This window comes from Salmo salar, chromosome ssa21 (genome assembly GCF_905237065.1).
Source record: "Salmo salar chromosome ssa21, Ssal_v3.1, whole genome shotgun sequence".
In the NCBI taxonomy this organism is placed as follows: Eukaryota; Metazoa; Chordata; class Actinopteri; order Salmoniformes; family Salmonidae; genus Salmo; species Salmo salar.
This window is the reverse complement of record NC_059462.1, coordinates 58,654,985-58,668,991: the sequence shown is the minus strand read 5'-3', so window position 1 is coordinate 58,668,991 and position 14,007 is coordinate 58,654,985. Positions and strand designations below refer to the sequence as shown.

Genomic DNA, 14,007 nt, shown 5'->3' with positions numbered 1-14,007 from the left:
AACCAGACTTGTGGAGGTCTACAATTTTTCTTCTGAGGTCTTGGCTGATTTCTTTTGATTTCCCCATGATGTCAAGCAAAGAGGCACTGAGTTTGAAGGTAGACTTTGAAATACATCCACAGGTACACCTCCAATTGACTCAAGTGATGTCAATTAGCCTATCAGAAGCTTCTAAAGCCATTACATAATTTTCTGGAATTTTCCAAGCTGTTTAAAAGGCACAGTAAACTTCTGACCCACTGGAATTGTGATACAGTGAATTATAAGTGAAATAATCTGTCTGCAAACAATTGTTGGAAAAATTACTTGTGTCATGCATGAAGTAGATGTCCTAACCGATTTCCCAAAAGTATGGTTTGTTAACAAGAAATGTGTGGAGTGGTTGAAAAACCGAGTTTTAATGACTCCAACCTAAGTGAATGTAAACTTCCCACTACAACTGTCGGTAGATGTGTGTTGAGCTTCCTGTCTCTTTCTCTAGACACGCCCTGGACATCAGGGAGCACTATGAGAGGAAGTTGGAGAGAGCTAACAACCTCTACATGGAGCTGAGTGCCATCATGCTACAGCTGGAGGTCCGCGAGAAGGAGCTCATCAAGTACGTATAGAAGGGAACCTGTATCCTACTACGTCGGTGCGGTAAAGGAGCCAGACTGGAACACATTCAACAAATCTGATCTAACTCAGTGGATATTAGTCAAATCCGTCATGATTGATATATTGTAACGTGCTCACAAAGTGTTTTCTAAAGTCCGATTTGGATATTTTGGGCTGTTTTAGCTGCATAACATGTAGAAGTATAACATGTAGAAGTATAACATGTAGAAGTTGTCCCTTTTCAGGTTTAGAAGAAGTGACTGCTGAATGCTAACTCTGAATGCTAACTGAATGCTAACTCTCGGAAGGTCTAGAAAACAGGGAGTAAAGCCGCCCCCGAGGTGGTAGTAGCGTGGTGTTGTAATGCCCACCAGCACACTGTGGCACACTGTGCACACCATAGCCGTGACTCAGCCTGCTCCACTTGTTCCTGAACCCTCCACTTGCTTCCTGTCCTCACCTCTATCCCGGCCTAGGAGACTTCCGGGTCCCCTTGTCTCCTAGTATCGCAGCACCTCCCTGTACGGCTCACCATGAATTCCTCATTCAGGCTGCTGGTGGGTAGCTTCAGTCTGTTCTTCTGCCCAGGTCAATGGCGCAGTCAGAGGTTCGATGCGGAGGGAGAGACGTAGCACGGGACTTGTTGAAGACCTCCCGGAGGTCCAGGTACTCCGCAAGAATAGCGGAGAGATCCGAAGCTTCTCCCAAGCCTGCAGGAAGACGTCCCGGGGCAGGCTGTGCCGACTTAAGACAATGCGCATGGCAGAACGGGATCCAACCCACGATAGAACCAGTAGCCCAGTCAATCAGGGATTGTGCTTCTGGAGCCATGAGTACCCCAAAATCACGAGTACATGGGGAGATTCTATGAGCAGGAACGACATACACTCACTGTGATTTCCTGATACTCGTAGGTTGATAGGAACCGTATTGCGGGTGACTCTGCCAATAGAGCGCCCATCCAGCGCTCTGACGTCCATGGGAATAAAGAGGGGTTGAGTGGAGATACCCAGCATCGACACCAAGGTAGCGTCGATAAAAAGCTCTCGTCGGCCCCAGAGTCAATGAGCACCCAGAGAGATTTGGCCTGGTCACCCCACAACAGGGTGGCATGGAGTGGGGTACGAGTAATGGGAGATTGGAAAAACCCCCGTACGGCTCACCAGAGTACTCGGTACCATCGGATTCTCTCGGTGGACGTCGGGAACTTCCGTGATTTCTCGGAGGCGAGGTTGGAGCAGTGGATGAGTGAGTGTGACCAGGAACAGACCTCCTCTCCCTCCTACATTCCCGTAGCCGGCCATCGATCCATAAGGTCAAGGTGATGAGGGAGGCGAGGTCCGTGGGAAGTTCCATGGTAGCGAGCTCGTCTTTAACCTCCTCTGATAATCCGTAAAGGAACGTGTCGAAAAGAGATTCCGTGTTCCAGCAGCCAACGTGCGAAAATGTACCGCATAGTCTGCCACACTGCGGGAGTTTTGATGCAGTCGGTGTAGCTTCCAAGCAGCCTCTCTCCCGGACAACGGAGAATCGAACTCCTTCCTAACCTCCACCACAAACTCCTCTAGATTGAGGCAAACAGTGGATTGTTGCTCCCACACCAGCAGGCTGGCTCGGAGTCAGGGCATGCAGAATGGTATGGCAGGCTGGCTCAGGGTCAGGGCAGGCAGAATGGTATGGCAGGCTGGCTCAGGGTCAGGGCAGGCAGAATGGTATGGCAGGCTGGCTCAGGGTCAGGGCAGGCAGAATGGTCAGAATCGGGAGGACTACAAAACAGGAACGGAGAAACGGAGAAACACGGAGTAACGAGAAACACGCTGGTAGGCTTGACGAGACAAGACGAGCTAGCAACAGACAAACAGAGAACGCAGGTATAAAACCATGGGGGAGATGAGAGACACCTTGGTGGGTGGTGGAGACAAGCACAAAGACAGGTGAAACAGATCAGGATGTGTTGGGGTTGACATCCATTCAAGCATTATACTTCAATTTTTACCTCGACATATTATGAAATACACATAAACAGTATATAGGCAAAAAAAATTCTGGGGGGCAATAAGGAGACATGGGATCTTTCACCCACACATTTCCATTGCAATTCCATTCTTTTGGTCGAGTTCGATTTACCTCTTTACCGCATCTATGTAAGATTTTAATTTGACCAGATTCTCACAGCAGGAATATAATCCTGCAGCAATTGGAAATGTACATTTTTGTAGGGGGTTGTTATTTGTTTTGTCAGAACCGCGGTGGCCAAATCAAATATACATTTTAAAATTGGAAATTACTACCAATTTAAGAAGCCTTTTTTAAACCTCGAATACATTACAAGTTTGCATTTCCTGCGTAGCAGGACATTTCCTGCACAACGTGATCAAAATAAGATCCTACATCTGTACTACACCTTCATCATACTACTGTTATAGAGTCAAAATGGAGTCCATACTAGCCGAACAATTCTAATGTGAATCAAAATAATTACACCCTAGATTGTCTAAACTCTCTCGTAGACACTAGCAATATGGACCCTACATTATACTACTGTTATAGGAAGAACAGGAGGGCGATATGCACAAGTTACGTCATCAGCGTGCGCAGCTGAACACTATGCTGGAAACAATCGATTTGTTATATTTTACTGAAACATAACCAATATTCGTTAAATATAAATACCAAACTTGTTTTTGCATGGATTCCGCAACGCCGTTCGCTTTTAACTGCTAGGACCGCTATTTCTTGTCCCGCTAAACAGACAGGTTGAAGCCGTTAAGCTGCTAGCCATCATGCTAACTGCTTAACAGACAGGTTGAAGCCGCTAAGCTGCTAGCCATCATGCTAACTGCTTAACAGACAGGTTGAAGCCGCTAAGCTGCTAGCCATCATGCTAACTGCTTAACAGACAGGTTGAAGCCGCTAAGCTGCTAGCCATCATGCTAACTGCTTAACAGACAGGTTGATGCCGCTAAGCTGCTAGCCATCATGCTAACTGCTTAACAGACAGGTTGAAGCCGCTAAGCTGCTAGCCATCATGCTAACTGCTTAACAGGCAGGTTGAAGCCTGCTTGAATCCCGCTTAACAGACAGGTTGAAACCTGCTTGACAGAGCCGCTAAGCTGCTAGCCATCATGCTAACAAAGTTGGTACCAGATTTGTTTTGCAATGGAGCCCTCTTTATCTGGAGAAGTAAATGACTGGTTTCAGTGCTGTAGGAGTTGTATAAATTACACTTTGTTTCGGGACAAACCGAATCACTCAGTTCCAATGCGGCAATTGTTTGCTTGCCGAGGATTATAGGCTTGAGGTGACTTCCTTGATCACGCAGGTCACCAGCCTACGTAAGAAACTGGGGAAAACGCAGAGAGGAATGATTACCTTTTCTACGCCGGTGGCTTGACGGAGTTCGCGCCTGTCGGATGCATCTCTGCCTTGTCGTTTGTCATTATCCGACTGGCCGGTGTTGCCCGGAGCTCGCCCATCTGATAGCGGAGTCGAAGGAGCACAGTAAGAGGACGATGGCAATCATCGATGGTCGCATGTCACAAGCCGTGGAAGCCGAAGACAGAGGCCTCCCGCGAAGCAGTCTACACTCCCAACGAGAGGCCCGTAGCGGATACAAACAACTAATAGTTTTTCCGCACTGGAGCCTGATCGTCCTGCACCTTCGTCACTGGGAGTACCTGTGTCTGTGGCCACAGTGCCTACTCCTACGGTTTCGAAGTCGACGTCGGCAACCTTCCATCCCTGCTCTGGATTGCTTCTCCAACTGTCAGAGGACTGCATCAGGCGCCGGGAGCAACGGGCTCAAGTTATCCCGCCTCTCGCAGGTCCATAAAGGCTTCTCCGAATCCTGTGAAACGTGGGAGTGGGTTGATTTCCTCGTCCTTCTCGCCAGCCATGGTTTTGGGCAGTTCCATGGTAAGAAATGTGACCATTCCCAGTGCAAAAACAATGTCCCGTCCTGGAGCTCCAGTAAATGACATTACTAAGCTGGTCCTGAATGTACTACATCAGGACATGGACATTGATTCTATCCTAGTCCATGTGGGTTTTAATGACATTATGAAGGGCAGCTCTGAACAGTTGAAACTGAATTTCAAAGAGCTGGTTGACTCTCTGCTAAACACTAATAAAAGACCCGGCTGGGCCTAATATAGTGTATAAGAGGTCATACAATAAGTTTTGTAGTGATTCATATGTTGATGATGTAAATAATATTTGCTGATCTGTGGTGTGTAATGAGAAGCAACCAGACGCTGCACTTGACACATTTATGAAATTGCTTATTCCAGTTACTAATAAACCATTAAGAAAATGACTGTAAAAACTGTTAAATCCCTGTGGATTGATGAGGAATTGAAAAATGGTATGGTTGAGAGGGACGAGGCAAAAGGAACTGCAAATAGGTCTGGCAGCCCAACTGACTGGCAAAACGTACTGCAAATTGAGAAATCATGTGACTAAACTGAATAAAAATAAAATAAAACTACACTATGAAACAAAGATAAATGACATAGAGAATGATAATAAAAAGCTTTGGAGCATCTTAAATGAAATTTTGGGGAAAAAGGCAAACTCAGCTCCATCATTCATTGAATCAGATGCTCATTCATCACTAAAGCCACTGATATTACCAACTACTTTAATGACTTTTTATTGGTAAGATTATCAAACTTAGGGATGACATGCCAGCAACAAACACTGACACTACACATCCAACTATATCTGACCAAAATTATGAAAGACAAGCATTGTAATTTTTAATTATGTAAAGTCAGTGTGGAAGAGGTGAAAAAATGATTGTTGTCTATCAACAATGACAAGCCACCGGGGTCTGACAACTTGGATGGAAAATTACTGAGGATGATAGCAGATGATATTGCCACTCCTATTTGCCACATCTTCAATTTAAGCCTACTAGAGAGTGTGTACCCTCAGGCTTATAGGGAAGGACATTCAACCAGTACAGCACTTACACATATAACTGATGATTGGCTGAGAGAAATTGATGATAAAAAGATTGGGGGGGCTGTTTTGTTAGTCAAAAGCCGCATTGAAGTCTATTGATTATAGTCTGCTGCTGGAAAAACGTATGTGTTATGGCTTTACACCCCCTGCTATAATGTGGATAAAGAGTTACCTGTCTAACAGAACACAGAGGGTGTTCTTTAATGGAAGCCTCTCCCACATAATCCAGGTAGAATCAGGAGTTCCCCAGGGCAGCTGTTTAGGCCCCTTGCTTTTTTCAATCTTCACCAACAACATGCCACTGGCTTTGAGTAAAGCCAGCTACTACAGCGACTGAAATTACTGCAACACTTAACAAAGAATTACAGTTAGTTTCAGAGTGGGTGGCAAGGAATAACTTTGTCCTAAATATCTCTAAAACTAAAAGCATTGTATTTGGGACAAATCATTCACTAAACCCTAAACCTCAACTAAATTTTGCAATAAATAAAGTGTAAATTGAGCAAGTTGAGGTGACTAAACTGGTTGGAGTAACCCTGGATTGTAAACTGTCATGGTCAAAACATATTGATACAACAGTAGCTAAGATGGGGAGAAGTCTGTCCATAATAAAGCGCTGCTCTGCCTTCTTAACAGCACTATCAACAAGGCAGGTCCTACAGGCCCTAGTTTCTACCTTCTTAACAACACTATCAACAAGGCAGGTCCTACAGGCCCTAGTTTCTACCTTCTTAACAACACTATCAACAAGGCAGGTCCTACAGGCCCTAGTTTCTACCTTCTTAACAACACTATCAACAAGGCAGGTCCTACAGGCCCTAGTTTCTACCTTCTTAACAACACTATCAACAAGGCAGGTCCTACAGGCCCTAGTTTCTACCTTCTTAACAACACTATCAACAAGGCAGGTCCTACAGGCCCTAGTTTCTACCTTCTTAACAACACTATCAACAAGGCAGGTCCTACAGGCCCTAGTTTCTACCTTCTTAACAACACTATCAACAAGGCAGGTCCTACAGGCCCTAGTTTCTACCTTCTTAACAGCACTATCAACAAGGCAGGTCCTACAGGCCCTAGTTTCTACCTTCTTAACAACACTATCAACAAGGCAGGTCCTACAGGCCCTAGTTTCTACCTTCTTCACAGCACTATCAACAAGGCAGGTCCTACAGGCCCTAGTTTCTACCTTCTTAACAACACTATCAACAAGGCAGGTCCTACAGGCCCTAGTTTCTACCTTCTTAACAGCACTATCAACAAGGCAGGTCCTACAGGCCCTAGTTTTGTCGCACCTGGACTATTCAGTAGTGTGGGCAGGTGCCACAAAAATGCTGGTCCTTGGATGTACACAGAGAGCTAACATTAATAATATGCATGTCAATCTCTCTTGGCTCAAAATGGAGGACAGATTGACTTCATCACTACTTGTATTTATGAGAGGTATTGACATGTTGAATGTACCGTCTGTTTAAACTACTGGCACACAGCTCAGACACCCATACATACCCCACAAGACATGCCACCAGAGGTCTGTTTAAACTACTGGCACACAGCTCAGACACCCCATCCATACCCCACAAGACATGCCACCAGAGGTCTCTTCACAGTCCCCAAGTCCAGAACAGACTATGGGAGGAGCACAGTACTACATAGAGCCATGACTACATGGAACTCTATTCCACATCAGGTAACTGATGCAAGCAGTAAAATTTGATAAAAATACACCTTATGGAACAGCAGGGACTGTGAAGCAACACAAACATAGGCACAGACACACAATAACATGGATATAATGGCCTTTCTCTTTTGCTGTTCAAAGATGATGGAACAAAAACTCATGTTTTTTCCTTTGTATTATCTTTAATCAGATCTAATGTGTTATACTCTCCTACATTCATTTCACATTTCTACAAACTTCAAAGTGTTTCCTTTCAAATGGTACCAAGAATAATATGCGTAGCCTTGCTTCAGGTCCTGAGCTACAGACAGTTAGATGTCAATGTCCCCCAAGATCTCCAACAAAACGCAGTTTGACTGAGTCGTCAGTGTCTCATTACTAAACTCCATAAACTCCCCCGTAGGAGAGAGCTGGCTGTGGAGAAGAAGTATCCAGGTAACTACAAGCGTTCCCACCTGGTGCGTCCCATCGTCAGGCCCAACGCCGTAGAGAAATTCATCAAGAAGAAAGGCAGCATTTCCCACAAGACTGGGATGCCCCCTGCTAAGAGGTCAGAGCTCTCACTGTATAAAAGATGGGGGGAAATGGCATGTGTGGACAGGGTTTACCTCACCCTCGTACCATTTATTGTTCCTTGGCGAGTATGTTTGTATTGTTTTAGAAGCAGTGTTTGTATACTACTACTACTACTGACACACCACACCCTGACCTTTAACCTCTGACCCCCTCAAGGCCAGATCTGCTGCGTTCCGAAGGCATCCCCAGTGTGGAGGTGCTCCCATCCCCCTCGCCCCTCTCTGCCAGCCCCAAGGTTTCCACACCACCTGGCAAGCAGAGGTACCGCAGCAAGCCCCGGCATCGCCGTGCCAACAGCAAGGGTTCCCACAGCGACTTCCCCGGGGTTCTGAAGACCGGGCCTGGGGCGGAAGACCACTACCAGCACCAGCCTCCAGGGGAGCAGCACTACCATCATCCTGCCACCGGGTGTGCTGTCCAAGAGCACTACGAGCACCACCACCACCCTCCACCGCAGGGCCCTCTGCTGCCCCTGAAGAACAGAGAGGAAGCGGTGGTTAACTGTGCCAACAACCTGCGTTACTTCGGCCCGGCCGCGGCCCTGCGAAGCCCCCAGACAGACCACCTCCAACGCCGTCTGTCCGGCGCCAGCCCTGACCTCATCTCGACGGCCGTGGCGTCAGATTCACGCCAGCGCAGCATCTCTGTGTCAGGTCTCAGGGCTCCCAGAGGGAGGGGTGGGACACTGTGCCCCTGCTGCCAGGCACACCCCTTCCCAGGCTGCCTGCACTGCCAGGAGACCCCCCCGGCCCCCAGCCACCCAGAGCTGCCACATTACTCCCTGCTGTCCACCTGTGAGGGCTCGTCCCCCTCCCTGTCCAGAGTTCCTGACCCCACGGCAGAGGGAGAGCAGCAGGAGAAGCAAGATACAGCTCGGAAGAGCAGCTTACCCTCTGGAGCTGGCCTCCCACGCAACCTCAGGCCCCTCAGGAAGGTAAGACGGAGACAGAGAGACAGAGAGACAGAGACAGAGAGACAGAGACAGAGAGACACAGAGAGAGACAGAGACAGAGACAGAGAGAGAGACAGAGAGAGAGACAGAGAGAGAGCCAGAGAGAGAGAGAGAGAGAGAGACAGAGAGAGAGACAGAGAGAGAGACAGAGAGAGAGAGAGAGAGAGAGAGAGAGACAGAGAGAGAGACAGAGAGAGAGACAGAGAGACACAGAGAGACACAGAGAGAGAGACAGAGAGAGACAGAGAGAGAGACAGAGAGAGAGACAGAGAGAGAGACAGAGACAGAGAGAGAGGAGAGTTTTACCTATTTCTAGGAGCGTCAAAGGTGTAGTTATTAGTATAAATGCTGAGATTGCTCCCCCATCACTTCAGAGAATTGTACATTAGCAGAAGCCTGTCTGAATTCTTAAAGGGGATGAGGTGGTTCCTCTGTAGCCCAGTTTATTCACACGGCTGACTGTCTTAAAGGGGATGAGGTGGTTCCCCTGTAGCCCAGTTCATTCACACGGCTGACTGTCTTAAAGGGGATGAAGTGGTTCCTCTGTAGCCCAGTTCATTCACACGGCTGGCTGTCTTAAAGGGGATGAGGTGGTCCCTCTGTAGCCCAGTTCATTCACACGGCTGACTGTCTTAAAGGGGGTGAAGTGGTTCCTCTGTAGCCCAGTTCATTCACACGGCTGACTGTCTTAAAGGGGATGAGGTGGTTCCTCTGTAGCCCAGTTCATTCACACGGCTGACTGTCTTAAAGGGGATGAGGTGGTTCCTCTGTAGCCCAGTTCATTCACACGGCTGACTGTCTTAAAGGGGATGAGGTGGTTCCTCTGTAGCCCAGTTCATTCACACGGCTGACTGTCTTAAAGGGGATGAAGTGGTTCCTCTGTAGCCCAGTTCATTCACACGGCTGGCTGTCTTAAAGGGGATGAGGTGGTTCCTCTGTTGCCCAGTTTATTCACACGGCTGACTGTCTTAAAGGGGATGAAGTGGTTCCTCTGTAGCCCAGTTCATTCACACGGCTGACTGTCTTAAAGGGGATGAGGTGGTTCCTCTGTAGCCCAGTTCATTCACACGGCTGGCTGTCTTAAAGGGGATGAAGTGGTTCCTCTGTAGCCCAGTTCATTCACACGGCTGACTGTCTTAAAGGGGATGAGGTGGTTCTTCTGTAGCCCAGTTCATTCACACGGCTGACTGTCTTAAAGGGGATGAAGTGGTTCCTCTGTAGCCCAGTTCATTCACACGGCTGGCTGTCTTAAAGGGGATGAAGTGGTTCCTCTGTAGCCCAGTTCATTCACACGGCTGACTGTCTTAAAGGGGATGAGGTGGTTCCTCTGTAGCCCAGTTCATTCACACGGCTGACTGTCTTAAAGGGGATGAAGTGGTTCCTCTGTAGCCCAGTTCATTCACACGGCTGACTGTCTTAAAGGGGATGAGGTGGTTCCTCTGTAGCCCAGTTCATTCACACGGCTGACTGTCTTAAAGGGGATGAAGTGGTTCCTCTGTAGCCCAGTTCATTCACACGGCTGACTGTCTTAAAGGGGATGAGGTGGTTCCTCTGTAAACCAGTTTATTCACACGGCTGACTGTCTTAAAGGGGATGAGGTGGTTCCTCTGTAGACCAGTTCATTCACACGGCTGACTGTCTTAAAGGGGATGAGGTGGTCCCTCTGTAGCCCAGTTCATTCACACGGCTGACTGTCTTAAAGGGGATGAGGTGGTTCCCCTGTGAAGGAGGTTGGCCAGCCTCCTTCTAATGTCTAACTGTCTTTAATGTTTCGTCTCTCAGGCTGGTGATGAGTCATCAGAGGAGGAGGAGGGGGAGGTGGACAGCGAGGTGGAGTTTCCACGGAGACAGAGGTGAGAGGCTGATCCTCAAATGAATCGTTACTATAATTTGCATCGCTGCTCCTCAGCTCTTCATGGTCACAATCCTCCTCTAATGGCTTTTACCAGCTGACACATACAACTGGATTGATTTCTATCTAACAGTTGTCTTTTACTCACATTAACTCTCTCTTTCTCTCTCTTCTCTCTTTCCTCTCCCTCCTCCCTCTCCTCTCTCTTCCCCCTTCTCCCTCTCTCTCCCCCTCCTCCCTCTCTCTCCTCCCCCTCCTCCCTCTCTCTCCTCCCCCTCTCCTCTCTCTCTCTCTCCTCCCCCTCCTCTCTCTCTCTCTCTCTCCTCTTTCTCCCTCTTTCTCCCCCTCTGCCTTTATCTCTCTCCTCCCCCTCCTCTCTCTCTCCCCCTCCTCCTCCCTCTCTCTCCTCCCCCTCTCCTCTCTCTCTCCTCCCCCTCCTCTCTCTCTCTCCTCCCCTCCTCTCTCTCTCTCCTTCCCCTCCTCCTCTATCTCTCCTCCTCCTCTCTCTCTCCTCCCCCTCTCCTCTCTCTCTCCTCCCCCTCCTCTCTCTCTCCTCCCCCTCTCCTCTCTCTCTCCTCCCCCTCCTCCTCTCTCTCCTCCCCCTCCTCTCTCTCTCTCTCCTCCCCCTCCTCTCTCTCTCTCTCCTCCCCCTCCTCTCTCTCTCCTCCCCCTCTCCTCTCTCTCTCCTCTTCCTCCTCTCTCTCTCTCCTCCCCTCCTCTCTCTCTCCTCCCCTCTCCTCTCTCTCTCCTCCCCCTCTCCTCTCTCTCTCCTCTCTCTCTCCTCCCCCTCCTCTCTCTCTCTCCTCCCCTCCTCCTCTCTCTCTCCTCCCCCTCTCCTCTCTCTCTCCTCCCCTCCTCTCTCTCTCTCTCTCCTCCCCCTCCTCTCTCTCTCTCTCCCCCTCCTCTCTCTCTCTCTCCTCCCCTCCTCTCTCTCTCTCCTCCCCCTCTCCTCTCTCTCTCCTCCCCCTCTCCTCTCTCTCTCCTCCCCCCTCCTCTCTCTCTCCTCCCCCTCCTCTCTCTCTCCTCCCCCTCCTCTCTCCCTCCTCCTCTCTCTCTCCTCCCCCTCTCCTCTCTCTCTCCTCCCCCTCTCCTCTCTCTCTCTCCTCCCCCTCCTCTCTCTCTCTCTCCTCCCCCTCCTCTCTCTCTCTCTCCTCCCCCTCCTCTCTCTCTCCTCTTCCTCCTCTCCTCTCTCTCTCCTCCCCTCCTCTCTCTCTCCTCCCCCTCTCCTCTCTCTCTCCTCCCCCTCCTCTCTCCCCCTCTCCTCTCTCTCCTCCCCCTCCTCTCTCTCTCTCCTCCCCCTCCTCTCTCTCTCCTCCCCTCCTCTCTCTCTCTATCCTCCCCCTCCTCTCTCTCTCCTCTTCCTCCTCTCCTCTCTCTCTCCTCCCCCTCCTCTCTCTCTCTCCCCCTCTCCTCTCTCTCCTCCCTCTCTCCTCCCCCTCCTCCTCTCTCTCTCCTCCCCCTCCTCTCTCTCTCTCCTCCCCCTCCTCTCTCTCTCCTCTTCCTCCTCTCCTCTCTCTCTCCTCCCCCTCCTCTCTCTCTCCTCCCCCTCTCCTCTCTCTCCTCCCTCTCTCCTCCCCTCCTCCTCTCTCTCTCCTCCCCCTCCTCTCTCTCTCCTCCCCTCTCCTCTCTCTCCTCCTCTCTCCTCCCCTCCTCCTCTCTCTCTCCTCCCCCTCCTCTCTCTCCTCCCCCCAGACCTCACCGCTGTATGAGGTTGTTCCAGTCCTACTCCACCTTCAGCTCAGAGAACCTGTCTGTATCTGAGGAAGAGGAGGGTAACACCAGCGACCGCTCCCACAGCGGACCCCTGGAGCTCCTCACCGCCTCCCAGGAGGACCATCTGGATGAGCTGCTATCCCACACACCGGACATCCCCATCGACATCAACACCCAGTCAGACGGCCTGTCTGATAAGGAGTGTGTTGTCCGCAGGGTGAAGACCCAGATCTCCCTGGGGAAACTGTGTTCTGACGAGCACAGCTATGAGGTGAGGCGAGAGAGACATACAGAGAGAGAGACATACAGAGAGAGACATACAGAGAGAGACATACAGAGAGAGACATACAGAGAGAGACATACAGAGAGAGACTTACAGAGAGAGACATACAGAGAGAGACATACAGTGAGAGAGCGAGAGAGACATACAGAGAGAGACTTACAGAGAGAGACTTACAGAGAGAGACATACAGAGAGAGACATACAGAGAGAGAGCGAGAGAGACATACAGAGAGAGACATACAGAGAGAGACTTACAGAGAGAGACTTACAGAGAGAGACATACAGAGAGAGAGACATACAGTGAGAGAGCGAGAGAGACATACAGAGAGAGACTTACAGAGAGAGACTTACAGAGAGAGACATACAGAGAGAGACATACAGAGAGAGACATACAGAGAGAGACATACAGAGAGAGACTTACAGAGAGAGACATACAGAGAGAGACTTACAGAGAGAGACATACAGAGAGAGACTTACAGTGAGAGACATACAGAGAGAGACTTACAGAGAGAGACTTACAGTGAGAGACATACAGAGAGAGACTTACAGTGAGAGACATACAGAGAGAGAGCAAGAGAGACATACAGAGAGAGACATACAGAGAGAGACATACAGAGAGAGACATACAGAGAGAGACTTACAGAGAGAGACTTACAGAGAGAGACATACAGAGAGAGACTTACAGAGAGAGACATACAGAGAGAGACTTACAGAGAGAGACATACAGAGAGAGAGCGAGAGAGACATACAGAGAGACTTACAGTGAGAGACATACAGAGAGAGACATACAGAGAGAGACTTACAGAGAGAGACATACAGAGAGAGACATACAGAGAGAGAGCGAGAGAGACATACAGAGAGACTTACAGAGAGAGACATACAGAGAGAGACATACAAATTCCAATTGGCTAAACTAAAACTCTTTAACATCATCCTCAGCTCTGGCATCTTCCCCAATATTTGGAACCAATGACTGATCACCCCAATCCACAAAAGTGGAGACAAATTTGACCCCAATAACTACAGTGGGAAATGCGTCAACAGCAACCTTGGGGAAAATCCTCTGCATTATCAATAACAGCAGACTCGTACATTTCCTCAGTGGAAACAATGTACTGACCAAATGTCAAATTGGTGTTTTACCAAATTACCGTACGACAGACCACGTATTCACCCTGCACACCCTGATTGACAAACAAACAAACCGAAACAAAGGCAAAGTCTTCTCATGCTTTGTTGATTTCAAAAAAGCCTTCGACTCAATTTAGCCTGAGGGCCTGAGGGTCTGAGGGTCTGAGGGCCTGAGGGTCTGAGGGTCTGAGGGTCTGAGGGTCTGAGGGTCTGAGGGCCTGAGGGTCTGAGGGCCTGAGGGTCTGAGGGTCTGAGGATCTG

General features: G+C 49.2%; 1 protein-coding gene across 1 annotated transcript in view; it reads left to right on the top strand.

Annotated features, from left to right (window-relative positions):
- Positions 1-14,007, top strand: part of map3k13 (mitogen-activated protein kinase kinase kinase 13) — a 97,482-nt gene that overhangs the window by 70,730 nt on the left and 12,745 nt on the right. Inside the window, exons 9-13 of the mRNA XM_045704946.1 lie at positions 482-598; positions 7,644-7,790; positions 7,973-8,750; positions 10,551-10,621; positions 12,313-12,604. Of these exons, the coding sequence (XP_045560902.1) occupies positions 482-598; positions 7,644-7,790; positions 7,973-8,750; positions 10,551-10,621; positions 12,313-12,604 (1,405 nt within the window). The remainder of the gene's footprint in view (positions 1-481; positions 599-7,643; positions 7,791-7,972; positions 8,751-10,550; positions 10,622-12,312; positions 12,605-14,007) is intronic.